Source organism: Odocoileus virginianus, chromosome 4 (genome assembly GCF_023699985.2).
Source record: "Odocoileus virginianus isolate 20LAN1187 ecotype Illinois chromosome 4, Ovbor_1.2, whole genome shotgun sequence".
Lineage (NCBI taxonomy): Eukaryota > Metazoa > Chordata > Mammalia > Artiodactyla > Cervidae > Odocoileus > Odocoileus virginianus.
This window is the reverse complement of record NC_069677.1, coordinates 23,576,266-23,603,959: the sequence shown is the minus strand read 5'-3', so window position 1 is coordinate 23,603,959 and position 27,694 is coordinate 23,576,266. Positions and strand designations below refer to the sequence as shown.

General features: G+C 37.6%; 1 protein-coding gene across 3 annotated transcripts in view; it reads left to right on the top strand.

Moving 5' to 3' along the window:
* The window catches only part of SENP2 (SUMO specific peptidase 2), a 33,099-nt gene extending 6,672 nt beyond the window's left edge, over positions 1-26,427 (top strand). Inside the window, exons 5-17 of one of the 3 annotated variants that reach the window (XM_070466274.1) lie at positions 1,588-1,678; positions 5,010-5,178; positions 6,862-6,965; positions 8,211-8,305; positions 9,027-9,097; positions 9,745-9,807; positions 11,558-11,734; positions 13,283-13,414; positions 14,637-14,840; positions 15,932-16,011; positions 18,472-18,556; positions 23,510-23,605; positions 25,097-26,427. In XM_070466274.1, the coding sequence (XP_070322375.1) occupies positions 1,588-1,678; positions 5,010-5,178; positions 6,862-6,965; positions 8,211-8,305; positions 9,027-9,097; positions 9,745-9,807; positions 11,558-11,734; positions 13,283-13,414; positions 14,637-14,840; positions 15,932-16,011; positions 18,472-18,556; positions 23,510-23,605; positions 25,097-25,159 (1,430 nt within the window). In that variant the 3' untranslated portion in view covers positions 25,160-26,427. Of the gene's footprint in view, positions 1-1,587; positions 1,679-5,009; positions 5,179-6,861; positions 6,966-8,210; positions 8,306-8,885; positions 8,938-9,026; positions 9,098-9,743; positions 9,808-11,557; positions 11,735-13,282; positions 13,415-14,636; positions 14,841-15,931; positions 16,012-18,471; positions 18,557-23,509; positions 23,606-25,096 lie in introns of all 3 variants that reach the window. The other 2 variants (XM_070466275.1, XM_070466276.1) reach the window with 2 other exon arrangements.
* Positions 26,428-27,694: the final 1,267 nt, after the last annotated feature.

Here is a 27,694-nt window from a genome sequence, read left to right as displayed (position 1 = left end):
CTGATTTGGCTTTGGATGAGAGCATAGATATAGTCTCAACCATTCTAAAAAGCCAATAGCTTTCCTGTAGTATTGTCTTGGATTTACTGTTATGATTCCTATTTGCTTTATCAGTGTCTTTAATGTGACTTAGATCAGGGCTTATGCATTAAAAAGAAAAAAAACAATGTTACCTGAGCGCTTACTTTATGTTAGGCACTCTGCTAAATTATCAGGAATAACAAAATAATAAAACCTTTAGTAACAAAATAACAATAGTAAAACTTTAATAGCAAAGTAACAAACAAATAACAATAAAATAGCAAAATAATAAAACCCTGCCTTTGAGGGACATCATCTGATTGGGGAGTAACCTAAGGTTCCCAGTTCTCATAGTTTTGTGGATTAGGAATCTCCGTATCATCCTGAGACCCCCAAACTGAATTGTAATTATTTTATATATGATGTAAAATGCTCTGACGGGAAAAAAATAGGAAGAAGATAGAGTCCTGAAGATGACTGTGATCTGTGGTACACAGACAGGCCTGTAGAGTTTGAGAGAAAGAGGGAAAAAGCTTTTAGAGAAATTGTGTTCAGATGGTGTTCAGAAATTGTGTTCAGAAAATTGACATATAGAGGAGATACCAGATTTATGTTGTGTCTGAAGTGCTAGCACTATGTTTCTGTGGGTATGCAGAGCCTATTGGGAGAAGCCCAGGTATTCCTAGAGCAGATTTCTTGTGTAAAGAAATCCACAGTCTCTAATCTGAAACACTTGGAGATGTTTTTGGGAATTCCAAATTTTTTCTTTGTTTATTTAACATTACTTAAAGAATCCCAACAACCCCGCCTGCAATGCAGGACACCTGGGTTGGATCCCTGGGTTGGGAAGATCCCCTGGAGGAGGGCATGGCAACCCACTCCAGTATTCTTGCCTGGTGAATCCCCATGGACAGAGGAGCCCGGCAGGCTACAGTCCATGAGGTCACAAAGGGTAAGACGTGACTGAGCGACTAACACACACAAAAAACCCCACAGAATTGAACATTGATTCAAGTCAGGCTTTACACACAAATGAATGCAGGTCAGTTTAAGTTTTGCTGCTACTGACTTAAACAACTTCAGCTTTAATCTCTTTGCACTCCAAGGCCCGATAGTAGCTCCAGCAGAAAATGTGGCTGAAGTATATAGTGACCATCGCACAGGTATTGGAAACTTCCGGTAAATGTAGTAACATAGCAGATTTTCATTTAAAAATACTTCTGTTTTCTAGAGAAGAAGAAACAATTTTAAAAATTTACTCAATTTAACTAGATTACAAAGAGTTTATAATCATTGAATTCCTCATGCCTCTTGTTAGCCCCAGCAAGCAAAACCAGTAGAGCTTTCCTATGAATTATTACTGCCTACCTGAGAGCAAAGACGGATAAAACGCTATTGCTTTTCCTTTAACTTTTACAAAATTTGTGCTAGATAATAACAATTTGAAAAAAATAAAATATTTAGTTCTACAGTATAGACTGTTCACGGATTTTCTTTTCTAATGCATACTGTTCACAAGTTTCTTTGTGTTTTTCTTTTACAATTACAAATGGTTTTTAAAAATAGGTAATAAATCTCCTAATGGAATAAGTGATTATCCAAAGATCAGAGTGACAGTAACTCGAGATCAGCCACGCAGAGTCTTGCCTTCCTTTGGGTAAGTGTTAATTCTGCCCTTCTGTAAATGGAAACTTGGTAATTTTTAAGTGCTCATTCTTGCTGGGCATTTTCACTTTTATTCTGTTGTGTAATCTTAGTAAATATAAGTACTTTGTGGTTAGTAACTTGCCAAATAATCATATAGCTGATGAGAGACTTGTACTCAAGTATGGGTTACTTTTTCTACTGTATCATATGCCTATATAATTTTGAAAAACTTTTTTTAAAAATTATTTTTATTTGTAGGCATGCTGTGCAGCTTGTGTGATCTTAGTTCCCCAACCAGGGATCAAACCTGGGCCCTCGACAGTGAAAGCATGGCATCTTAATCACTGGACTGCCAGGGAATTCCCTTGAAAACCTTTTAAAAAAGAATTGTCACTCAAACTTTTTTTGAAGAATAATAAGCATCCAGGACAGTGCAGAAATCATGTGTGCAATGAACTATTATTATTCTATTAGTAATTTTCTTCTCCTATGTTCTTACTTTCTAGAGTTTCTGTTGCTTGGATATTGGACCTCAAGGATTGATCTAATATAATTTTTCTATATATTCTCTTTTGTTGTTATCCTTGCCCTTAAAAAAATCTTTTATTAAAAAATATATACATATGGTGTATACATACACATATATGCATGTATATATTTTTGGCTTCATAGTTTTTAATTTGTAAGCATCCTCCCCCTCCCTACTCCCCATGACTTTTTCTTTCTCCAAGCATTGAATTCTTAATACAGAACTGCAGTAACTTTTATCTGTCTAAGCTATTAATTATTTTAAAATTACTTCTCCTTGTTTTGCCTGCTTCCTTTGAATTCCTCCTCCCGCTTTGGTTTATTTTGGTCTTAGCTTTCTTATTCAAATACCTGATAATCCTTGGCTATCCACTTAAGTTTGAAAATGAGACACTAACTTTAAAAAGTAAGGCTCCCTGGACTTGGATAAATGGCTGATTATAGGGTTAGGAGAGATAATAAAAAATGATCATGGAACATGTTGTGCCAGCAATTAAAGGAGGCTTCAAAATCTAGGGACAGTTAAGCATCAAATTTTATTCATTTCATCTTTATTCGACAGGAATATAGATGTGTTAATAAATAAATACATTGTGAGAGGAAAAGACCTTTAAGCTGGATGCCAACTAATAAGTTTAGAAGGAATGATGGAATTAGAAAATCACCATCTTGTAACTATCACAGTAATAACTGATTTAATAACAGGGATCATCAGTTAAGCTGGAGGTAGTAAGTAAAAGTTTGATGGAGAAACCTGCCTGACACCACAACCAAAACAACAAAGTTTAAATCACCTACTGTGGGCACACTGACGTCTTGGCCTCCAGATACATTGCACTGAGCAAGACATCATCACCTACTGTAGTATTCCTGCAAAGATAATAATACGAATGTAATTACAAGAAAACTGGTTAAGCTGAAATTAAAGTTAATTCTACAAAACAGCAGGCCTACCTATACTCCTCATCTACTCTTCATTCGAACTCTTCCTCTAACCTGTGATTATTTAGAAATATAGAATTGTTTAATTTCCATATGTTTGGGCCTTTCCAGACATTTTTCTGTTATTAATTTCTAGTTTAATTTCATATGGTCAGAGAATATGATGTCAGTTCTCTTAAATGTTTTAACATTTGGGACTTCCCTGGTAGTCCAGTGATTAAGACTCTGTGCTTCCACTGCAGGCGGCATGGGTTCAATCCCTGGTTGGGAAACTAAGATCCTGCATGCTGTACAGTGCAGCCAAAATATGAAAAATAAAAATAAATTTGTTAACATTTGTTTATGTACTAGAGTATGTTAGTTTGGGTGTTATTCAGTGTGCATGGAGAAGAATGTATTGTGCTACTGTTGGTGGAGTATTCTATAAATATCAGTTACTTTGCTGATAATGTCTATAGGTCTTACTGATTTTCTGTCTGCTTTTTTAATGATTGATGAATATAGTGTTGATGTTTCGTGCTATAATTGTGGAGTTGATTATTTCTCCTATTCAGTTATGTTAGTTTTAGCTTCATGTATTCTGAAACTCTGTAGGTGAATAGATTTGACCTAGACCCATCAGTTGTTACCATTCTGCCTGTTTGCTTTATCATTCTGTGTTATATGTACATAATACTTTTTTCCTGATTCATTTGAGAGTACATCTTAGACTTATACCCCTTTAATCATAAGTACTTGACTGTTTATTTCTAAGAATGAGGACCCAGATTACCAAAATCAGAATATTTAACACTGATGTAATACTATTATATAATCTTATTTAAATTTCTCTATTACAGAGATTATTTTTTCTGGCCCACAATTCAGGGCAGGATCATGTATTATATTTAATTTTCATGTCTCTTTGATCTCCTTTAATCTAGAGCAACCCCACAGCCTCTCTTTGTAATAGCATGAATATTTTTAAAGAGTACAAAGCGTTGCTTTTATAGAATCTCTCTTAATCTTGTCTGACATTTTCTCATAATTTGTTTAAGATCATACAAATTTTTTTGGTAAAGATACTGCCTATGTGATATAGTGTCCTTTCTTTTTTTTTGGCCCTGCCATCAAGCATGTGGGATCTTAGTTCCCCAACCAGGGATCCCTCCCACGCCCCCTGCAGTGGGAGCTTGATGTCTTAACCATTGGACTGCCAAGGAGGTCCCTGTTGTGTTCTTTGTTAAATACCATATCAGGAGTAGTATGATGTCAGTTTGTTTCATTATTGGTAATGTTAGGAGAGGCAGGGTCTGTCCCCCAGCAACAGTGACTAGGTGGGGGTTTCATGGCTTCTGATTCTTTAGCATTTATTAATTTACTGTTCATTAGTTTGCTATTCAGCAGACACTGATGGAGTGCCTTTTGACTTAGCTCATGTACCAGGATACAGTGGTGAAAGGATGAAAGCTCTGTCTTCATGGAGTTTAAAGTTTAGTGTGGGTTGCAGACATTAAACAATCACACCAATACTTAATTACAATGGTGCCAAATGACTAAAGGAAAAGTGCAGTACCAGAGGAGGGTATGTAGTGTAATAGGGAGCTGAAGCCAGATTTGGAGTTGGAAAACTGGGCATGAGGAAGAAGGCAAAGGCTTTCTTGTGGCAGCCCTGGTGGCTCATTTTAATTTTAGTAGACATTTAAATTTAATAGACATTCCATCACAGATTCTGTGGTGCCCTCTGCTCCAGAGATTTGATTTTTGTGAATGGTAGTTGTCAGGAGCAAGCTTAACCTGAGACAGCTTAATCACAGGATGGCCTGGAGCTTAAACTCCAGCAATTTAAGCAGTTTGGGGGTAACTGTTTTTTCTTTTCTTATTTTTCTCAGTTTTACTTTGAGCTCAGAAGGTTATACTAGAAGACCAGGTGGCCGTCGCCACAGCAAAGGCAATCCAGAGAGTTCTTTAACGTGGAAGTCTCAGGAGCAGGTTGTAACAGAGATGATTTCTGAAGAGGGTTGCAAGGGCCTGAGGCGTCCTCATTGTACTGTGGAGGAGGTAAGGCCTTTAGTGTGATCTCTTTAAAGTAATTTTAGGAATTGGATGAGTATATATTCTGTGGTACAAAATTCAAAAGATATAAGTACAGGGACTGTAAATTTCCCACTCTCCCTCCTATATCTGGCTCCTGTTTGATACTTGTATGTATCTTTCTAGAGATATTCTATAGTCAATTTTCAGGTAAAAGAAAAGAAAAGGAATCATGTTAGGAAAAGATATGATTATAGATTTCTTTGTTTTTAGATGCCTGAATTATTCTAACTTGTTTCTTTCATAAGCTTTAATAACTGTGATTAAGTAAGGAATGTAAACGGTGTATGTCTTTTTTTCCCTTAGGTTTTCAGGGCACTTAGCATGATGTGTTCATCAGCAGTCTTCCTTTCTTTCTTGAAGTCTTCACTTACTTTGGGAGAATTTAGAATTATTCCTGTCTCTGGCATTTCCCCTAGACCATCACCTATTGTAATTTGCTAAATGGTTTTCTCAACCACTTAATTTAGTTCATCAAAGAAATACATATTTGGGTCCCAGCAACTCAGAATTGAATAAAATATTGTCTCTGTTCTCTCGGAGCTTATACATTAACTGTTGTAGTCAGAAAAAATGTAAGCAGCAAAAGCAATGGACCGCAGCCCTGGAGGGGGTTTTAAGGAGAAGTATTAAAGTGCTTTAATATCTCCTAGATGAGAAGTCGGGGACTGAGAAGATATATATATATGGGGATATACAGTCTGTATTCTAGAAATATTGTGAGGTAATATTATCAAGGACTTATTTATTGATTAAGTGTGATATAAGTTTAGATGGAAGAACCTGAATCCCAGATTTCAATCTTGGATAAGTATGTGCCAAGATACCCTAGGTGTTTAGGGGAAGATGATGACTTCAGTTTTGGAAGTTTAAAGTGCTTGTGAAACACGCAAGCAGGCATATCCCTTAGACTCCTGGATATGCGTGATGGGAGTTTTGAGAAGAAGACAGGGCTAGGGACACATTTATGAATCTTCTGCATATTGGTGTTTGATAAATCAAGGGAGTTGAAGAGATTACTCAGAGAATGTAGTGTGAGAAGAGATAATCTGCAGAACCATCAACAGTTAAAGGCAGGAAGAAGAAATAATCTACACCGGAGACTGAAAAGATAGTCTTCAAGAGATTAGGAGAATTTATTGTCCAGGAAGGCAAGTGAAGGTAGCAGGGTGATAAGCTGGAGAGGTCAAGTGACAGAAGGGCTGAAAGAGTGTCTATTAGATCTGGCCATAGAGGGTCATTGATGTCTTTGGTAAGAGCAGTTCCATTTTGGAAGTTGAATGTTCTGAATATGCAAGTGGATTATTTGTGCTGAGTTGGTTAACCCAGTTCTACTGTCAAAAACTCATATGCTATCAAGGTCCAGCAGATAATATAAATGAGTGAAATGGGCTAAAGTGAATAGCTCACCAACAGTTCCCGTTTGTTAATAGCAGTGTTTCAAAAGGGGCCAGATTTTGGGGGGATTTCTCTTTTCAAGTTATAAAATTGGTAAGTAAAATTAAAGGAGTTAAAAGAACACTGAGATAAAAAAAGAATGTGCTGGTGAATGAAACATTCATGAGCTGCATTTGGCCTCTTAGTCTTTGTTTATGATTTGATTATAGGTTTGATGTGCTAGTAGTTATCTAAATGCTTTCTTTTACTTAGGGTGTTCAAAAAGAAGAAAGAGAGAAATACCGGAGGTTATTGGAGCGACTTAAAGAAGGTGGTCATGGAAACTCTGTTTCTCCTGTAACTTCAACTCATCAAAGGTAAAGATGAGCTAACAAGACAAATGCTTTGCCAGACGACTTTTTTTCTTATTTTTGGAGAAGGGATTGTTGGGAAGGGCTTGTTGAAAAAAGAGATTAATACTGAGAGCCCTATTATTTGAACATTGTAACTAGTGATGGTTATATAGAACAGTGGTTTTACAAAATATAATTTTCTGTTAGCTTTAGAGTCCTTTGTTCAAGTGCATTCTTCATGAAACTCTGATACAGAAAAGTGAAATCATTGGTTGAAGTTGGGTTCCCAGGGAGCAGAGCATTTTTTCAGCCTCCCTAACACACATTTCTCACAATCTCTGTCTTCCTTTTTCCTCCTTTTCTCCCCTGCCTTTTCCTCCCTTACCTCCCCTTATTCCTCCCGCCACTGCCTCCACAGACACATTGTCCCTAAGGCATCTTAGTGGATGGATCTTAGCACAGTTGGAAACTCTCCCTCCACTCTGCAGATAAGACTAAAGTCACCCCAAGTCATAAAAAATGTTCCTTGTAAGACTGCATGTTACTTAAATGTGCTGAGTCCACCAAATAGTTGAGAATGGTAGAAGGGATTTATGTCTGGCCTTGTATTTCTCTGTAAAAAGGGGACAAAGATTATGTGAGCTCAGGATTGAGGTCTACTTGATAATTAATTCTAAGTGGTGTGAGAATACACAGAAGGGGATCCCAGAAGATTATGTAACAATAAGTTGAAAAAGTCACAAGACTGTCTAACTTGTTGATTGCAGAAATAACAAGGGATTATTTGGAAATTTTAACTTTGGTTGTGAACTTAAAAAAAATTCTCAGTTTAGTCAGTCAGAATGTTCCTGTTTTTTTCCATTTTGACTAGTCACTGTTGGAAGCAGCAGTATGAACTATTGGTTTTGTCATTTGGCTTCTAATGTGTTGTTTTGGGATGCACTTCAGTATATCATTTAAAATCTTTTATCTTATAACTTGGGTATTATCATTCTGAGATTTTTCAGTCAAGGTGGCTGTGGGCATTGAAAACATCCAGTTTTATGGTAGAGAAACTGGAGGTTAGATATCTTGGCTTGAATATTAGAATCAGGATCAGACTCCTTTCATCCTGGTCTCAGATGATGCTATATTGTGATCTCTCTCTTGTGAGTTGACATTTCAGGGTAATCAGTAACTCTTGTCTGGAGAAGTTTGCCAGGTAGAGACAGTGAATACTTATGATAGATTTTCCTTTTATATCTGATCTTCACTTTTTGTGTTTCTAAGTTCTCAAAGAAGTCAGATGGACACATTAAAGACCAAAGGCTGGGGGGAAGAGCAAAGTCATGGACTCAAAACAACTCAGTTTGTTCCAAAGCAATGTGAGTTCCCAGATTTAGCCCTATCTTAATATCCTTAATACATTGAACTTAGTTCAAAAGCATATAAAATTGAAAAATGACATACTAGTGAAAGATGGTGTACCAAACTTTAAAACATTATCAGACCCCAGGCCGTTGACTTACCCAGTACTAGTAGTTTAGTAAGAAAGTTATTTCAAGTTAAAGCTGATTTATAAAATAACCTCTTGGTTATTCTCCTAGCTCCTGTATTGTAGCATATATTTTGTGAGCCTAAAATTAGTTTTGTTGTATTCCTATATTAATATCCTTGTTTTTTCTCACTTGCTATTCACTAAATAACACTAAGTAATAGCTTACTAAATAAGCAGATGTTAGCCAGTTTACACTAAAGATTATATGTAAAGGAGAAAGAGATTTATGCAGCATTTTTAAGCAACTTAATTTGTATAAACAACTAATGTCTTTGGAATCCATTTTAGCATTTCAGTGTTAATGAGTATCTTCATACTTTGGAGACTGTAAGGTGAAATACTAGCTATAAGATTGATTAACAAAGGAAACACTTTTTTTTTTTTTTTTTTTTTTACCGTTCTCACAGATAGAGTTGTTGAAGCAAGGGGACCTCTGTGTTCAGTGAGAAGTGAAAAGAGGTACACGGTTCGGTTTATTCTAACTTTTCTTTTGACATATTTTCTTTCTTTCTTTTTTTGGCCGCACTGCTCGGCTTGTGGGATCTTAGTTCCCCACCCAGGTATTGAACCCGTGACCCCTTCAGTGGAAGCGTGGAGTCTTAACCATTGGACTGCAAGGAAAGTCCCTGACATTATTTTCTTACTTTATAAACTATATATAAGAGTAACCACATCTGTGAAACTGTGAACTCTCCTCAGCTCTGGCAGTCAGTCAGCATATGTGGGTATATAGGTAGCTTTTGTGTAAGATGCCCTACCTAGCTTGGGAGGGTGCCCTTCTCTCCTAGACATTAGGAGTTGGGAGGCATCAGTGAGTGCTGCTGAGATAAGACTGTGGGTGTGGTGGGTAGTTCTGGTGATCAGCGTTTCAAGTATATGAACTGTGAAGGCAGTTCTATGTGCCTTAGGATTTTAGATGCTGGTCCATTTATAGCAGAGTATGGTAAACTGTGGCCCAAATCTGGTCTGCCTGTTTGTAAGTAAATTTTTATTGGACACAGTCATGCTCATTCATTTACATGCTACTTATGGCTGCTTGTAAACCACAAAGTTGAGATGATATGACAGAAACCATAAGACCTGCAAAGCCTAAGATATTTATGAGCTGATCCTTTTTGGAAAAACTTTGCTAACTTTTGGTTTAGAGGACTATATAAACTCAAGGCAATATTTGTTACTAATTATTAAATCTTATTTCTAAAACTAGTTTAACATGTACCAGATTAAAATCATCCAGTCTGTAATTTCTCAGTTTTTTTCCTCAGGTGTTCAAAGGGGAAAATTTCTGATACAGAAAAGACAGTTGGAATCAGACTAGAAAATGAATGTGTAAGTAGAAACCTTAGTTAAATTTTATGCCTTTGCTTCTTTCATGTGACTTACATTAAAATTTTGGTGCCCGTGAAAAATAAGAAAGATGATATTTGATTTCTAATTCCATTATTTTGCTTGAAAAAGCAGCAAGCATTGAAGATACACACCTTTGGCTTTCTTCTAAGTTGCCAGATTTTTATCTCTGTGCAGTAGCCCCCTTTGTAAGAGAGATCGACTTGGCTCCATCTCAGCCCTTATCTGTGTTGCCCTGGCTTCTTTCGGAGATTTTTTTAAAACCGTACATCTTTGTGCTGTGTGTGCTAAGTTGCTTCAGTCATGTCTGCCTCTTTGCGACCCCGTGGACTGTAGCCCGCCAGGCTGCTCGGTTCATGGGATTCTCCAGGCAGGAATACTGGAGTGGGTTGTCATGCCCTCCTCCAGGGGATCTTCTGGACCCAGGGATTGAATCTCTTATGTCTCCTGCATGGCAGGCGAGTTCTTTATCACTAGCGCCACCTAGGAAGCCCATGCATCTTTAGGGAAAATATTTACTCAGGACTTTTCAGATTCAAGATTTTAAGATTTCATATTTACTTGAAACTGTTACACATCTTACAAATGTTGAGTTTTAAGCCAGCCTTTTCACTCTGCTTTTTCACTTTCATCAAGAGGCTTTTTAGTTCCCCCTTACTTTCTGCCATAAGGGTGGTGTCATATGCATAACTGAGGTTATTGATATTTCTCCCTGCAAAAACTTGATTCCAGCTTATGCTTCATCGAGCCCAGCATTTCACATGTTGTACTCTGAATATAAGTTAAATAAGCAGGGTGACAATATACAGCCTTAACGTACTCCTTTCCCAATTTTGAATCAGTCCATTGTTTTTATACTAAGAACAAGTTTACTTAGTATAAAAATAGCAGTGGTTTATTTTTATTTTTGTTTTTTTAATATAAAATTTTTATTATTTCTTTTTAGCTGTGCTATGTCTTCGTTGCTGTGTGTGGGCTTTATCTAGATGCAATGAGCGGAGTCTACTCTAGTTCTGGTGCTCTGGTGTGCAGGCTTCTTATTGTGGTGGCTTCTCTTGTTGCGGAGCAAGGCTGTAGGGCGCTCGGGCTTCAGTAGCTGTGGCTCACAGGGGCGTAGCTGCCCTGAGGTATATGGGATCTTCCTGAACCAGAATTCGAACCCATGTCCCACACATCGGCAGATGGATTCTTAAAACCACTGGATCACCAGGGATGTCTACCCGTGGTTTATTTTGAGTGATAGGATTATGGGTCCTATATTTTGCTTTTTTAAAGTTTTTCAGTATATCTTTTGACTATATTATTTTTAATTGAAATAAGAGAAGTGAAAATCAATTTTCTTGCTGCTGCTGCTAAGTCGCTTCAGTTGTGTCTGACTCTGTGCGACCCCATAGATGGCAGCCTACCAGGCTCCTCCGTCCATGGGATTCTCCAGTACTGGAGTGGGTTGCCATTGCCTTCTCCAAATTTTCTTGCTACCTCCTGGGAAAATGATGAATGTTCTGTTTCATGGTTTATAGTTGAAGTGTCCTGTTGTGAACCTAGGTCTTGAAGTTTTTATTCCCTCTTGCAGGGACAGGCAGATAACGCTTTTTGTACTTTACTCATTTGGGGATTTACTCATTTTCTTTTCTTTCAAAATAATGGTGCTGTTTTATATTTCATGTGTTATGTATGTGTATATGTACAAGTATGCAGCATGTCTGTAAAATATGGGGATTTTTTTAACCAGAGGAGGGGACTTCAGCTGGAACCCGACCTGTCTGAAGAAGTGTCAGCCCGACTCCGCCTGGGCAGTGGAAGCAATGGCTTACTCAGGAGGAAAGTGTCAGTGCTTGAGGCAAAAGAAAAAGGCTGCCCAAGCAGAGAGCGGGATAAAAGGATGGAGGACCTTCTTGAGCTCACGGAGGTATTGTTTCTTGTGTTAACCCAATAAGGGCATGTTTTTAAATAACCTTAGTTACTCAAGGCTTGAGTGCATGTTTTGTTTTGAGGAGTTTCTCCAGTCTAGGGAATGTATGTGTGAAGGAAATCAGGCCCAAGGGCGGGTCAGTTACTTGCTACACTGATCATTAGTGATCTGTAAAAGTGGCCTAAGGGATTAGATTAATTTCAGCAAATGTGAGTGGACAGAATTGTCACATGTCTTGGAATATAATGGTCTCTTTGTAGATTCTTTTTCTAAACTTAAAATATTTTGAGTTATATAGTATGAGTTTGACATTATGAAGGGATTTGTTGCAGTTTTTTTGTTTTTGTCTTTTTAACATCTTATTTACTTATTTTTGGCCATGCTGCACAGCCTATAGGATACCAGTTCCCCAACCAGGGTTGGAACTGAGACTCTGGTAGTCAAAGTGCTGAGTTCAAACCACTGGACTGCTAGGGAACCTCCCCTTCATTACAATGTTTGTCAAGTGATTATGGTTCTCTAAAATGCCCCTTTCATTGATCATTGTACAACAAACAAGTAAAAACTTGTAGAAAACAAGGAAATGAAGGTAGTTAAAAAATTCTCATTTTAAAAGTGAGCCCACATTTTGACTTCTCCATTGTTGTCTTAGCAGATTGCTATTCAGTGATTATCTGTTGAGCACTTATGATGTATTGGGCATGCAGGTGGAGAGAAAGATCCATAAAGTTGCAAAATTGTGTTTAGTGGTAGAGGAAGCAGAAGTGAAAATATTTGGATGAAAGTTTCTAGTTGGTTTGTAGATCCAGGCTTATAGCATAAATTTATGTGTATCTGTGTAATTTTTTAGAAAAATGATGCCATCTATTCAATAAGGACTCAGTTGCCAGGCTGCTGCCTAGTTTTCTAGTTTCTGGTTATTCTCTTCACATCAAAAATGGATAGAATGATCTCTTTGATGCCCTAATTTTATTACTTTGATTTTTTTAAAATCAAGGTTCAGGAGATAGTTAAGGAAAGCATGAAAATGCTTTGATAGTGTTGTGAAAGGAGAAGAAAGTTCTGGAGTTAGACACTTCTGGGTTCAAATCTTGCCTCTGTTTTTTAATCATCATATGACCACACATGTAACCAAAATTCCCTGAGGTTTACCTCTTCTATAAAATGGTGACAGTACTTTCCCCACAGATAGGGGTTAATGACGTACTTCAAGCATCTGGTACGTGTTTGGCTCATAGTGCTCCATAAATGGTAGTAGGATAATTGAGACTATACTTCAAATGCTTTTACCCAATAACTTTTTCTAGCAGCTGATAATTGGACTGGCATTCATATAACCATTAGTAAGACTGCTTTGTGGTCCTGAATTAAAATCTTTTTATCCTTTAATTTAGTAGGTCTTTGATAGTTTTTCTTAAGGGTCAGGTATTACAGAGATGAAAAGCTTTTTTCAACCTCAGACTTTCGGTATTTGATAATGGTTCTTTATTAAAGTAACAACTTCTAAAAAAAATAAAGTAACAACTTCTGGACTTTATAATTTAGGACATGGAAAAGGAAATCAGTAATGCTCTAGGCCATGGCCCACAGGATGAGATCCTAAGTAGTGCTTTCAAATTACGAATCACTCGAGGAGATATCCAGACCTTGAGAAACTATCACTGGCTCAATGATGAAGTAAGTTGTCTTTTTTTACCCCTTGGGCTATCATTATGCTTAACTCTTTTCTATCTGTAACATCGTGGTTTCTACACAGGAGGGATTGGTAAGGTAGCTTTGGTTTATCTAAAAGAAAGACATCTTAAACCTTGAAAAGATAGTTAATTCTGATTGTTTACTGCCTTTAATTAGCAATGTTTCACTTTTCTGCATCTGTGCTTTGTTTCATCTACATCTTCATTTATTAGTGACATTTTTATGAACCCTGGGTGCAAATGATGAAGGAAGCAGACAAGTGATCATTTATTTTAGATGAATTCTTATAGGAGCCTTTTTATTTTTTTCAATAATAAATATTTTGATCATTCTGTGTGCACTATATGTTTATTTATTTCATTTGAGTGATAAATATAAAAATTTGCCTACTTGTATCCTTACGTATTCAGCTAAAGCTAGGTCTTAATTCTTAACAGTTTTCTAGTTGATCATTTACCCAGCCATGCAGCCCCCTGCATTTTCTCCCTTTGCCTGCCTTCCCTCTTGCCATGACTCATGGCATATAAACACATTCCTGTAAAATTAGAACATTTCTGTTTCATATTATAAATGCAATATGTTTATTATAAAAAAATTAGAAAATATAGGAAAAGTGAAGGAACAATATTATCATTCAAAAGTGGCACAGGTCTCTTGTAATAATCTATAATGGAAAAGAATCTGAAAAAGAAAATTTGTATGTAGAATTGAATCACTTTGCTGTACATCTGAAACATTATAAATAAACTATATTTCAATTAAAAATGATTAAAATTACATATTTCTGTGAAAACAAAAAATGGCACAACTCAAAAGCAGATAAAATAACTATTGGTGTATTTCCTTCCAGTGAGCTTTTAAAAATTGAGGTATAATTTATGTAAAATTCACTTCCAGTTAATATTTCTGCATGTTTTATGTGTGATATAGTTACATACACCTTTTAGTTGTTGCAGAATTTCTCCTAGAGTTCTTTCTTTCTCTTGGCTCCCTTACTCATATGCCTCAGAAGTACAGTCTCATTCCTTCTTAATCCCTCCTATTTTGCACTGATCATTTTTTGCTTTCCATCTTCTGTCATAGATAGCTCTTTTATCTCCTGTCCCTTCCCTTAGTGTCTTATTTCTAATTCATCCTACAGGTAGAGATCGAGTTTTGATAATGTACTTGCCATATTCCAATGTTTACTCTCTTGGTATTATAGGTCATTAATTTTTACATGAACCTCCTGATGGAAAGAAATAAAAGGCAAGGGTATCCAGCACTTTATGCATTCAGTACTTTCTTCTATCCGAAATTAAAGTCTGGGGGTTACCAAGCAGTGAAAAGATGGACCAAAGGGGTCAGTCTCTTTGAACAGGAACTTATTCTGGTGCCTATTCATCGGAAGGTACATTGGAGCCTGGTGGTAAGTTGAGAGGCTTAACTGTTGGAGTTTGGATAATGACTGTTTTGTTAAAAGCAGGAATACCTCAGTAATATTCCAGGCTTGGTTACAGGCCACCACTGTAAAGTAAATATCTCAGTAAAGTGAGTCACATCAATTTCTTGGTTTCCCAGTGCTTATAAAAATTATGTTTATACTACACTGTAGTCTGTTAAGTCTGCAGCCGGATCATATCTAAAAACCAATGCATATACCTTAATTAAAAAATACTTTATCAATAAATACTTTTTATGCTAACCATCATCACGTGAGTCTTCAGTGAGTTGTATAATCACCTAGGAATGAAGAAATTCTCTTACATAACCATAGCATCAAAGACCACCTCACAGATCACTGTAACAAGTATAGTAATGATGAAAAGTTTGAAATGTTGTGAAGAATTACCAAGATACGACACAGAGACGTGAAGTGAGCAAATAGACACTTCCTGTTAACTCTTCAGTGTTAGAAAAATGACACTGATAGACTCACTCAATGCAGGGTTGCCACAAACCTTTAATTTGTGAGAACTACAGTATCTGCCAAACACAATGAAATGAAGTGTGCCTTTAATGAAGGTGACCCTTTTCTGTCCACCGAGAGTCCAGTAGTATATGTTAAAGGCATACTCTGCAGAGTCGCATCTTAGTTCTTTAATTGAACAGTTTTGAAAGCTATAAGAGTCTGTAGTGGAGGAGCTTTCAGTTTTAGTAGAAAAGAGTTTTAGTACACATGGGTTATTTTATTACTTTTGTTTAGAAGATGATAACAGGTTTATTGTACAAGTATAAAGAAAAAGGCAAAAAAAAAAAAAAACACCCCAGAATGCAGCTCATCACTCTGAAAGGACCATTAGTGTTTTGAGGAATAAATTTCTAGGCCTTTCTGTAGGAATAGAAAAATATAATTTTATAGGCATGGAGCTCATGTCATTTGTGATGTTTTATGAAAAATATGTTTTAGAAATCCATTCATGTTGGTACATATATTGATGTTTAAAAGATGCTTTTCTTTTTAGAAATAAAATTCTCCTTGTTATGGTTGTTTCTGGATGTTGCATTTTTCCATTATAGGCTATAGACCTAAGAAAAAGGTGTCTTAAATATCTGGATTCTATGGGACAAAAAGGCCACAGGATCTGTGAGATTCTCCTGTAAGTAAAGGCTGAAAGCTTCACTGTTGCCTCAGTATGCCCTTCGTTATGTGGTTGGTTCTGTTTAATCCTTGGAAGCTCCGGTGTACAGTAGTCTAATGTGTAGCGAGGGCTGTCTTCTCCATTGTTCAGGACTTGACTTGCATCTGTCTCTTTGTCTAAAAATAACCCCAAAATCAGATCTTTACTGAGAAATTTTATATAGTTGCATCATTGAAAACAAATTTGTCATATGTAAAATATATCTTGTTAGAATCCTACAATTTGAATTCGATTTCTCTGGGATTCCTACAACGTGGGAGACCTGGGTTTGATCCCTGGGTCGGGAAGATCCCCTGGAGAAGGAAATGGCAACCCACTTCAGTATTCTTGCCTGGAGAATCCCATGGATGGAGGAGCCTGGTGGGCTACAGTCCATGGGGTCGCAAAGAGTCAGACATGACTGAGCGACTTCATTTCACTTCACTTCACTTCTCTGGGGTTCATACACTATTCTGAATGTTGTAAAGAGCCGTCAGCTGGGGAGAATTAGTTCTGTCAATTCTTTTTTTTTTTTTTTTAGTTCTGTCAATTCTTAAGCCCACTCATTCATGTCCCTGTGCTTTCCATGATAGTTGGGTTCATCTCTTAGAGGTAATTTTTAAGTTAAACATATGGTTTGTAGGCAGCTATTTCAATAATAATTGCTAGAAACCTGCCTTTAAAGCATAGCCACTTATTAGCTGTGTAAAGAATAAGATAAGAATTTCACAGGGCGGAGGCAAAGCAGTGAAATGAGTGTATTTTGAACCCCTTATGGTCACTGGAAGCAAATGCAGGTTCCAGGTTTTAATAAGGATACTTTGGTAAGGAACTTGTTAAATGAATGACATGAAGAAAAGTCATTAACATTAATCAGTTCTTTGTTATATTATTTAATATAAAGATTCTTGTTCTATATAGGTGTTGAATAAAATACCCATAAGAATAAAAAATATAGGGAAGATTTAAAAAATCATAAGGTACACCAGATTGTCTATAAAGCAGTTATTTCCTTCTAGTCTTTTCTGCTAAGATGTATGTAAAATGTGTGTAAATAATACAGGTGCACATACATGGACACATATATTATCACATACTTAAAAATGTTTTCATTGGATTCATACAGCAGAGGTGCTTATAACATTATACAACAAAACTTTACTTTTATAACATTCATACTTTTGTTCCCCCTCTGTCTTTTTTAAAATATGTAAAGAGTTCAGCTTTTTGGGCATCTGAGGCCCCCTCCCTTTCCTGATGCCTTTAGTCCAGCTTTTGTATTTTTTTTCATTAACACCTCCCCACTCCAAATTTTTAAAAAAATTTTTCCATGACAAGAGAAAATAATGAATAGACTTTTTTGTTTTTTGGGTTAAGCTTTAGATTGCTATCTTCTCAGAACCAGTTTTCACCTCTTTGGGAGTGATACTACTGCTTCCTTGTAGAGCACATGCCCTAGTAGCACTTGTATCTTACATGCAGGTTAGCGTGAGAACAGAGATGCATAGGTTAAATTTGATATCCCTCTGGCGATTTGGATAAAATTAATTACTCTTAGTACTTTAGTGTATAATCACCTAGGAATGAAGAAATTCTCTTACATAACCATATGCCATTATCACATTTCAGAAAATTGACAGTCACTAATGTGTAAGATGAACTTCCCAGGTGGCACAGTGGTAAAGAAGTTGCCTGCCAGTGCAAGAGATGCAGGACATACGGATTTGATTCCTGGGTTGGGAACATCCCCTGGAGAAGGAAATTGGCAACCCACTCCAGTATTCTTGCCTGGAAAAATCCCATGGACAGGGATTTTTCCTGTCCATGGGGCCGCAAAGAGTTGGGCATGACTGAGCTGGGGAGCTTCGGTCCAAGGGGTCACAAAGAGTTGGGCATGACTGAGCACACATGCACATACACATACACATACATGATGTGTAATATAAGATTCATGTTCTGATTACATCAGATATCTTACAGCTTCTTTTCCCTAATTCAGGAAGTCAGTCAGGCTTCATGCATGTACTTAATGTCTCTTTAGTCTCCTTTAGTTTAGACTAGCCTTCCCTTTTCTTTTTTCCCTATAGCAGTGCCTTTTTTTTTTCTTTTAAGGCCTCCAGGCTAGTTGTCTTGTTTTAATGTATCTATTATTAGTGAGTAAAAGTAAGTTATAAATGAAGTACTTTTTTATTTCATTAGAATAAAATGTGTGCTTTAAAATGGAGTGGAGGAGAGAACTAGAAGAACGAACAGCAAATCATTAATAAAAAATATTTCCAGAGTGGTTATTATGAGGTCTTTTACATTATGTTTTAACTTTTAAAATATAACCTTGTATAATTTGAGAATGGTTCTCTGTTAAATATCACGGTGTCTTTGTAATTAGTATACTAGGTGTCTACAGGGATTCATCAATATATTTCTTTGCTGTTTTTTCAGTCAGTATTTACAGGATGAAAGTAAGACCAAAAGAAATATTGACCTGAATCTTTTAGAGTGGACCCACTACAGCATGAAGCCACATGTGAGTGATGATCTTTGTATTTCAAATACTTTGTTGCATTTCCTGTCAGTAGCATATTATTTTGACTTGGCTTTCTTCCTCCCCTTATTCATCCTTATGCATTCATTCTCCTGAGGTGTATGTCCTAAGAATGATCTACTTCTAAATCTTTAGAAATTCACTTAACCAAGATGTTTGCTTTTAAGCCTTGATCTTGTTTCTTAAATTATAAATGTTAAATATCTGATAGGATGACTCAAAAATGGAAGAAGATTTTTTAAAAAAAAGATGCAAGTCAGCTACTTTTCTTGGTTGGCATTAATGGGAACTTCACGTTCCTGTTCAAACCTTATCTGAGAAATTTGTATACTTAGATCTTAAGGGTTCCATGCTGTGAGTCCTCAACAATCAGGCGTGCTATTTGTGAATGTTCTTTGAATCTTGTCAGATTTGAATTTCATTCCAGGTTTAAAACTGCATACATCATTCAGTCCTAATGGCTCCTTTTTGAAGTCAGCTACATGAGTTCAATTTTAGCCCTAATCTGTGTGTAATGGCTCAGTTCTCTTTATCCAAAAGCAGTTTCATTTATAAGTTGAATAATTAGAAGAGTAAGTATTGAAATTTCCTGAGGAGAACACAGAAAAGAGTTTGTAGGATGAATAATTGTGTTCTGGAATGGAAAATGTAATAAGACATTCTTTGTAGTGGAATCTATAGTTCTCTGCATTTGTATAGTGGAATCTATAGTTCCCAGCATTCTGAGAGATGCTGGGCTCAGGAGAAAAGTTTGAGGTACCTTCCATATGTATGCATTTTCAGCCTTTTCCTTTTTACAGTAATACTTTGTATTTCCTTAAATCCAAATTGAGTTGTCATCTAGTATGTTTTCCAGCAGTGGAATTAGACTCACTTATACTTATTCTCCTTATGCTTATACTCTTGTGCTCCTTATAATTGACCAAGTGTGTAAGGGGCTGGCCAGCATTAGTTCAACACGAATTTGGGAATGTGTGAGTTTGCTTTACCTGGCTTGGAATCCAGCACCTTTGGTTTATGATGCCCTTGAGTTGTGCTTGCAAGCAGTAAGCTCTTTTGTTTTTTCAGGACAGAACTGTGCTCTTAAGGCAAGATTTCCTGATTGGTTAGAGCCTTTCAAGAGGCTTTTTCTTTCTCCTGCTTGCAGCTGTGGTGGTCCAAAGCAATTCAGTTCAGTCCAGTCGCTCAGTCGTGTCTGACTCTTTGCAACCCCACGGACTGCAGCAAGCCAGGCCTCCCTGTCCACCACCAACTCCCAGAGTTTACTCAAGCTCATGTCCATTGAGTCGGTGATGCCATCCAACCATCTCATCCTCTGCCTTCCCCTTCTCCTGCCTTCAGTCTTTCCCAGCATCAGGGTCTTTACCAGTGAGTCAGCTGTTCGCATCAGGTGGCCAAAGTGTTGGCGTTTCAGCTTCCACATCAGTCCTTCCAATGAATATTTAGGATTGATTTCCTTTAGGATGGACTGGTTTGATCTCCTTGCAGTCCACGGGACTCTCAAGAGTCTTCTCCAATACCACAGTTCAAAAGCATCAATTCTTTGGCCCTCAGCTTTCTTTATAGTCCAACTCTCACATCCATACATGACTACTGGAAAAACCATAGCCTTAACTAAACAGACCTTTGTTGGCAAAGTAATGTCTTTGCTTTTTAATATGCTGTCTAGGTTGGTCATAACTTTCTGTCCAAGGAGTAAGCGTCTCTTAATTTAATGGCTGCAGTCACCATCTGCAGTGATTTTGGAGCCCCCCAAAATAAAGTCTGCCACTGTTTCCGCTGTTTCCCCATCTGTTTGCCATGAAGTAATAGGACTGGATGCCATGATCTTTGTTTTCTGAATGTTGAGCTTTAAGCCAACTTTCTCATTCTCCTCTTTCACGTTCATCAAGAGGCTCTTTAGTTCTTCTTCACTTTCTGCCGTAATTGTGGTGTCATCTGCATATCTGAGGTTATTGATGTTTCTCCCAGCAATCTTGATTGCAGCTTGTGCTTCACTGAGCCCAGCGTTTCTCATGATGTACTCTGCATAGAAGTTAAATTAGCAGGGTGACAATATACAGCCTTGACGTACTCCTTTTCCTTTTTGGAACCAGTCTGTTGTTCCTTGTCCAGTTCTAACTGTTGCTTCCTGACCTGCATACAGATTTCTCAAGAGGCAGGTCAGGTGGTCTGGTATTCCCATCTCTTTCAGAATTTTCCACAGTTTATTGTGATCCACACAGTCAAAGACTTTGGCATAGTCAAGAAAGCAGAAATAGATGTTTTTCTAGAACTTTCTTGCATTTTGATGATCCAGCGGATGTTGGTGATTTGATCTCTGGTTCCTCTGCCTTTTCTAAATCCAGCTTGAACCTTGGAAGTTCATGGTTCATGTACTGTTGAAGCCTGGCTTGGAGAATTTTGAGCATTACTTTACTAGTGTGACGAGTGCAGTTGTGCAGTAGTTTGAGCATTCTTTGACATTGCCTTTCTTAGGGATTGGAATGAAAACTGACCTTTTCCATTCCTGTGGCCACTGCTGAGTTTTCCAAATTTGCTAGTATATTGAGTGCAGCACTTGCACAGCATCATCTTTTAGGGTTTGAAATAGCTCAACTGGAATTCCATCACCTCCACTAGCCTTGTTCATAGTGATGCTTCCTAAGGCCCACGTGACTTCACATTCCAGGATGTCTTGCTCTAGGTGTGTAATCACACCATTGTGATTATCTGGGTCGTGAAGATCCTTTTTTGTATAGTTCTTCTGTGTATTCTTGCCACCTCTTCTTAATATCTTCTGCTTCTGTTAGGTTCATACCATTTCTGTCCTTTATTGAGCCCATCTTTGCATGAAATGTTCCCTTGGTATCTCTAATTTTCTTGACAAGATCTCCAGTCTTTCCCATTCTTTTGTTTTCCTCTATTTCTTCACATGGATCACTGAGGAAGGCTTTCTATCTCTCCTTGCTATTCTTTGGAACTCGGCATTCAAATAGGTATATCTTTTTCTCCTTTGCTTTTCTCTTCTCTCCTTTTCACAGCTATTTGTAAGGCCTCCTCAGACAGCCATTTTGCTTTTTTGCATTTATTTTTCTAGGGGATTGTCTTGCTCCCTGTCTCCTGTACAATGTCACGAACCTCTGTCCATAGTTCATCAGGCCCTTTGTCTATCAGATCTAGTCCCTGAAATCTATTTCTCACTTCCACTGTATAGTCACAAGGGATTTGATTTAGGTCATACCTGAATGGTCTAGTGGTTTTCCCTGCTTTCTTCAATTTAAGACTGAATTTGGCAATAAGGAGTTCATGATCTGAGCCACAGTCAGCTCCCAGTCTTGTTTTTGCTGACTGTGTAGAGCTTCTCCATCTTTGGCTGCAAAGAATATAATCAGTCTGATTTCGGTGTTGACCATCTGGTGATGTCCATGTGGAGAGTCTTCTCTTGTGTTGTTGGAAGAGGGTGTTTGCTATGACCAGTGTGTTCTCTTGGCAAAACTCTATTAGCCTTTGCCTGCTTCATTTTGTACTCCAAGGCCAAATTTGCCTGTTACTCCAGGTGTTTCTTGACTTCCTACTTGTGCATTCTAGTCCCCTATAATGAAAAGGACATCTTTTTTGGGTGTTAGTTCTAGAAGGTCTTGTAAGTCTTCATAGAACCATTCAACTTCTTCAGCATTACTGGTTGGGGCATAGACTTTGATTACTGTGATATTGAATGATTTGCTTTGTAAACGAACAGAGATCATTCTGTCATTTTTGGGACTGCATCCGAGTACTGTATTTTGGACTCTTTTGTATTTTGACTATGATGGCTACTCCATTTCTTCTAAGGAATTCTTGCCCACAGATATAGTAGATATAATGGTCATCTGAGTTGAATTCACTCATTCCAGTCCATTTTAGTTCACTGATTGCTAAAATGTTGATGTTCACTCTTGCCATCTCCTGTTTGATCACTTCCAATTTGCTTTGATTTATGGACCTAACATTCCAGGTTCCTATGCAGTATTGCTCTTTACAGCATCAGACCTTAACTTCCATCAGCAGTCACATCCACAGCTGGGTGTTGTTTTGCTTTGACTCTGTCTCTTCATTCTTTCTGGAGTTGTTTCTTCACTGATCTCCAGTAGCATATTGGGCATCTACTGGCCGGGTGAGTTCCTCTTTCAGTGTCCTACCTTTTTGCCTTTTCATACTGTTCAATGGTCTTCTCAAGACAAGAATACTGAAGTGGTTTGCCATTCCCTTCTCCAGTGGACCACATTTTGTCAGAACTCTCCACCATGACCCGTCCGTCTTTGGTGGCCCTACACAGCATTGCTTATAGTTTCATTGAGTTGGACAAGGCTGTGGTCCATGTGATCAGATTGGTTTGTTTTCTGTGATTGTGGTTTTCAGTCTGTCTTTTCAGTCTGTGGTTTTCAGAATGTTTACAACATTCTCCCTCTGATGGAGAAGGATAAGAGGCTTATGGAAGCTTCCTGATGGGATAGACTAAGTAGTAGTCTTAGTTTTCTTGCTAGGGAAGAGAAGTCAAACTCTGCAGTGTTGAAATAGGTTAGTTGTATTGTAAGCATATTTCCAATTGAGCCACCCATAGCTCTTTTCAATATTTATAAATTCCCCTGAAACAGTTCTGACTAGAATTCGTATTCCTGGTAATACATCTTCTTTCACTTTGGTTTGTATGAGAGGTGAGAGATGGAATTCTCACTTTTCTCTTTACTTCTAAAAAACATTTTCTATGAGGGTCACATACACCATATCGTGGGTTGAGTTTTTATAACACATAAAGACTAACTGTGTTTGTGTGTGTGTCTGTGTTTGTATAATACCAGATTGAACATTGACCTTTAAAATATTGTTTATCCACAGTAATGTTTCAGAAAAGTTAAAGGAGTTTGTACTTGATGAAATTTCATCCCTTCCTCTCTTCTTTTTTTGTAATTATAGGAGATTCCTCAACAGTTGAATGGGAGTGATTGTGGAATGTTTACTTGTAAATATGCAGATTATATCTCTAGGGACAAACCTATCACATTTACTCAGGTGAGTGAAGACCCCTGCTTATCCATTTACTTGTTACTAAACAAGGTAAACTCAGAGCATGTTACCTCTGCTTGGCTCACTTTAAACTCTTAATCATGGTAGCTGTGCTACTATTCTTGCTGTAAACCTTGGCCGTAGTCCTGCTCTTGCTAACATCAGGTTTGTCACTGTATATTCTCTCTTTTATCCTAGTCGTTGGTGACCAGTGGGACAGTCTTCATATCTCTGAACTCCAGTGTTGACTGGTTCTTGAGTATTAATGATAGTTTTACCCAAAGAAGGAGGCATGTTAGAATATTTAATAGCATGGAGGAATCAGGCCTCTTGAGAACTTAAGCTGCAGGTTTAAGACAGAGCTGTGAATGTTTCTTTTCCCTTCTGTTCTGATAATTTTTGGTTCTCCATAGCTCTGCATTTGAGTGGAAATTCAAATATGTTGGGAACTGTTGAGAATTTATGTTAGTAATAGTGGATTCTCAGTCTTTTCCAACAAATGACAACCTCCTTTAAAAAATAGTTTACTTAAAAAAAAAAAAAGTTTGCTTTAACAGACCTCATTTTGATAGCTACCACATTGTATGTATTGAATAATAGGACTAATATTAATCCCATTCCAAGTTTTTGAACAGAATGCACTAAGGATCCCATGCTGAATTGATACAATTGGTTAACTTCAGCAGTTTTACTAAGAATAAATGTGCAGTATTTTTACTACATGTTTTGAGCTATTAAAATAATTTACAAATCCATGTGTTAAAACTTTTTAGGCCTCTCCACACTATTTTATAGGAAAATGGTATATCCAGATACTTATAATGAAATACCTCAAGAGTATAGACTTGATTTCATCAGAAGAGTCATAGGTGATTTTGGATTTGTCTTGCTTGTTGTTGCTTTGAAAGTTGGCCCATGTGATGATTATCAGTTAAAGCAGAATATTAAGCAAAGGATTTCATTTTTTGATGCCTCTAAATAACAAGGAATTATTTATTATTGGACTTGACATTTGAAGGAGAGAAGTTGCTACTTGAACAGAATTTGCAATGGAAAACATTTGATACAGCAGAAACTTGTAGGCTTGTTTTTTCTGTATTTAAATAGAGTTCATGTTTTTCTCATAAGAAAACAAAAAGCGTCCATTTTAGAATGGTTTGAAAATACATAAGTAAAAAAGTTACTTTTTTTGCTGCCACTTAGCTGTTTCCCTTTTTGGTACACATTTTTGTTATGAAGCTGTTATTGGACTCTTGTATAATTCTGCATCCTGCTTTGATTTTCCTTAATATGTAAAAATACTTAGGATACATACAATAATACATATTATAAACCTTCTTTTTTTATGGCTTTATAAATCTGTACCATGGGGTAGCACAGTCAAGGCTTACATAAAGAACACGATCATCCTACTTTATTTACATGCTACACCTAATGGTTGTTGATGCCCTGGCACTTTCACATGTAATGAATATGTTGCCTGTGGATTGTCTGCAGCACCAGATGCCTCTGTTCCGGAAGAAGATGGTGTGGGAAATCCTTCATCAGCAGTTGCTGTGAGAATGCCCCACCCCGTCTCTCCAGCTGCTGGTGGTTCTTTCATGGACGGACGTTTCCATATACCTCATGCATTGTGGGTTAAGAAGTCCCTGCATCACCTCTGTTCTCTCACAGGTACTGAGCTGTCAGAAGTGCATGAAGGCCTCTCTCTGCACCCTGGTCCTGACTTGGTGTGCAGCAGGCTGCTTGCAACCCTTTTTATAAGGCTGTGCCTGCTCAGAGCCCTGGACTATCAACCCACACAAGAACATACGCTAATTAATACTTTTTTTAAAAGATTTTTTTTACCCCTATGAATGTGGGAAGTGCAGAACTTATTTTATGATTTGTTTTTTCTTTATGTTTGTTCATGTGTATTCATTCACTCACTCATTTGCAAACATGATGGGCAGTGGCTGTTTTCTGCTGCTCTTTTAAAGTTAACTCTAAATTACTTGTTTGAACTATTTATTTCTGAAAGGAATGGTGATCAAGCTGCTGTTCCTGCTAAAGATCCTGAGGGAAGTCAGTGGGGGAGGAAGAAAGAGTTAATTAGCCTCTACAGCTAGAGCAGTAACTGCTGACTTGAAGCAGGAGGTCTTCTTTCTTTTGAGACTTGACAGTGCCAGGAGAGGTGCCGTGGTGTAGGGCTCTGGTTGCCTTTCAGAGGAAGTCTACACTACAGCATTGGCATGGTGTCATGAAAAAGTGGAACTATGGCCCAGGAACTCTGGCTATCTAAGTGTCTTCAGAAGAGTGTCGGAGTCATCCTAAAGAGACTTCCCTTTCTGGAAATGAGGTACTTTCTGGAAATGAGAGACTTGGCTACTCTTAAAACTGGATTTGAAGGAACTGTAAACCCTAAATCTTCATTTTGATCCCAAATCTGGTTGTGTATAAGCCTCAGATATGTAAGGGAAGGGCTGGCCTGAGCTGTTGATTTCAAAGGATACTGTTCAATTTAAAGCTGTTTTTTCTCAATGTTTTTTTTTTTTCCTTTATATGAAGTCGAAATTAAGTTTTGTACTCATTAGTACATCTCCCCATTCCACCCTTACTGAAATCTGTGCAAGAAAATTTAGTACTTGGTTCTGAGGTTGCCAGTTCTACAGTAATCTATTTTGCATATGAAAGTTTGTATTTAACTGTTTTGTTCATTAAAAACCTTACAGTGGTTATGCATATTTAATTTCAGGAAATTTAGAGTTGGTCAGAACATATTTTGCAAAATCTAGTGCCTAGTGTTGCTTTTTTGATGTAATAAAAGGTTGTCTGGCAGAACCTGAAAAGTATACGCTGAAATGATTTCTAACCCTTTTCCTACTTCCCACACTTGACCTAGTTCACAAAAGCAGGAGGTCAAACCGGAAAAATTGAGTGCCAGTTGTTGCAGAGGCATACTCTTGCAGGTCGTTTTCCCTGAGATGTGTAAAAGTCTTGGTATAGGACATGGGGCTGGTGGTACGGGTTGAAACTGCTGTGCCTACCTGGTGGTCAGACCAGAGGACGTGTGCTTAGGCGATGATGAAAGAGGGAGCCAGTTGGGCCGAGTCTTTCTCAAGCTGAGGCTGTTCAGAGAACTCTTCTCGCAGCCTCCATTCCTTTCCTGAGGCTGCTGGAACTGTGCCAGTGAGAATTGGGATCAGGCAGCTGGCACAGCCAAAAAAGGCCAGAGAGGTACTGGGTGAGCAATACACTGAACACCCACTTGACACTAGTAGGTTTCACCTGGAAATTTAGAGCCTCTGTTAAGATTTCCTCCATGTGGGGTAAATCCTGTTAGGAATGGCAGCCCAAATGAGTGATGCTGGGGGCTAATGTATTTGTATTACAAGTATTTGGAGTGGCTTCTTAGAGCAACATTCACTGATATTTCCATTAATGTGACTCTGCTGTTAATCTCCCAGGACATAAAGAAATTGATGAGAACAGAGTCAAGTTGAAGAATGCCATTCTTCTTAACCCTGAGTTTCTGAATTTAATAGGAGACACCACAAGCCATGCTCCTCTAGACACTGACATTTCTCTCAGTATGGAAACTTGTAGGTAATAGAATTTTATTATTTTCTTTTCTTTTTTGGCTGCACCCTACAGCATGTGGTACCTTACTTAGTTCCCCAACCACGGATCAAATCTGTATCCCCTGCGTTGCAAGTGTGGAGTTTTAACTATTGGACTCCAGGGAAGTCCTGGGAATAATACCTAAACAGTTTGAGGAATGCAGCCAGCTAATTGGTAGCACATTATTAGCATTAAAGTCAGTGAGATATATATATATATGTGTGTGTGTGTGTGTGTGTATTTATTTATTTATTCCAGTAGCTTGGGGGTCTGAAAGAAAAGTTGAGTGAAACATTGTTTTTGTTTTGGCATGCCTTGTGGCTTGCAGGATCTTAGTTTCCCAACCAGGGGTTGAATCCGTGCCCCCTGCAGTGGAAGCATGGAGTTGTAATCACTGGATCATCAGGGAATTCCCACCATTCTTTTTTTAGTAGGCAGTCTCCTAAAGATTAATAAACAAGGGAAAAAAACAACCACTGGTGAACACATGTCTTT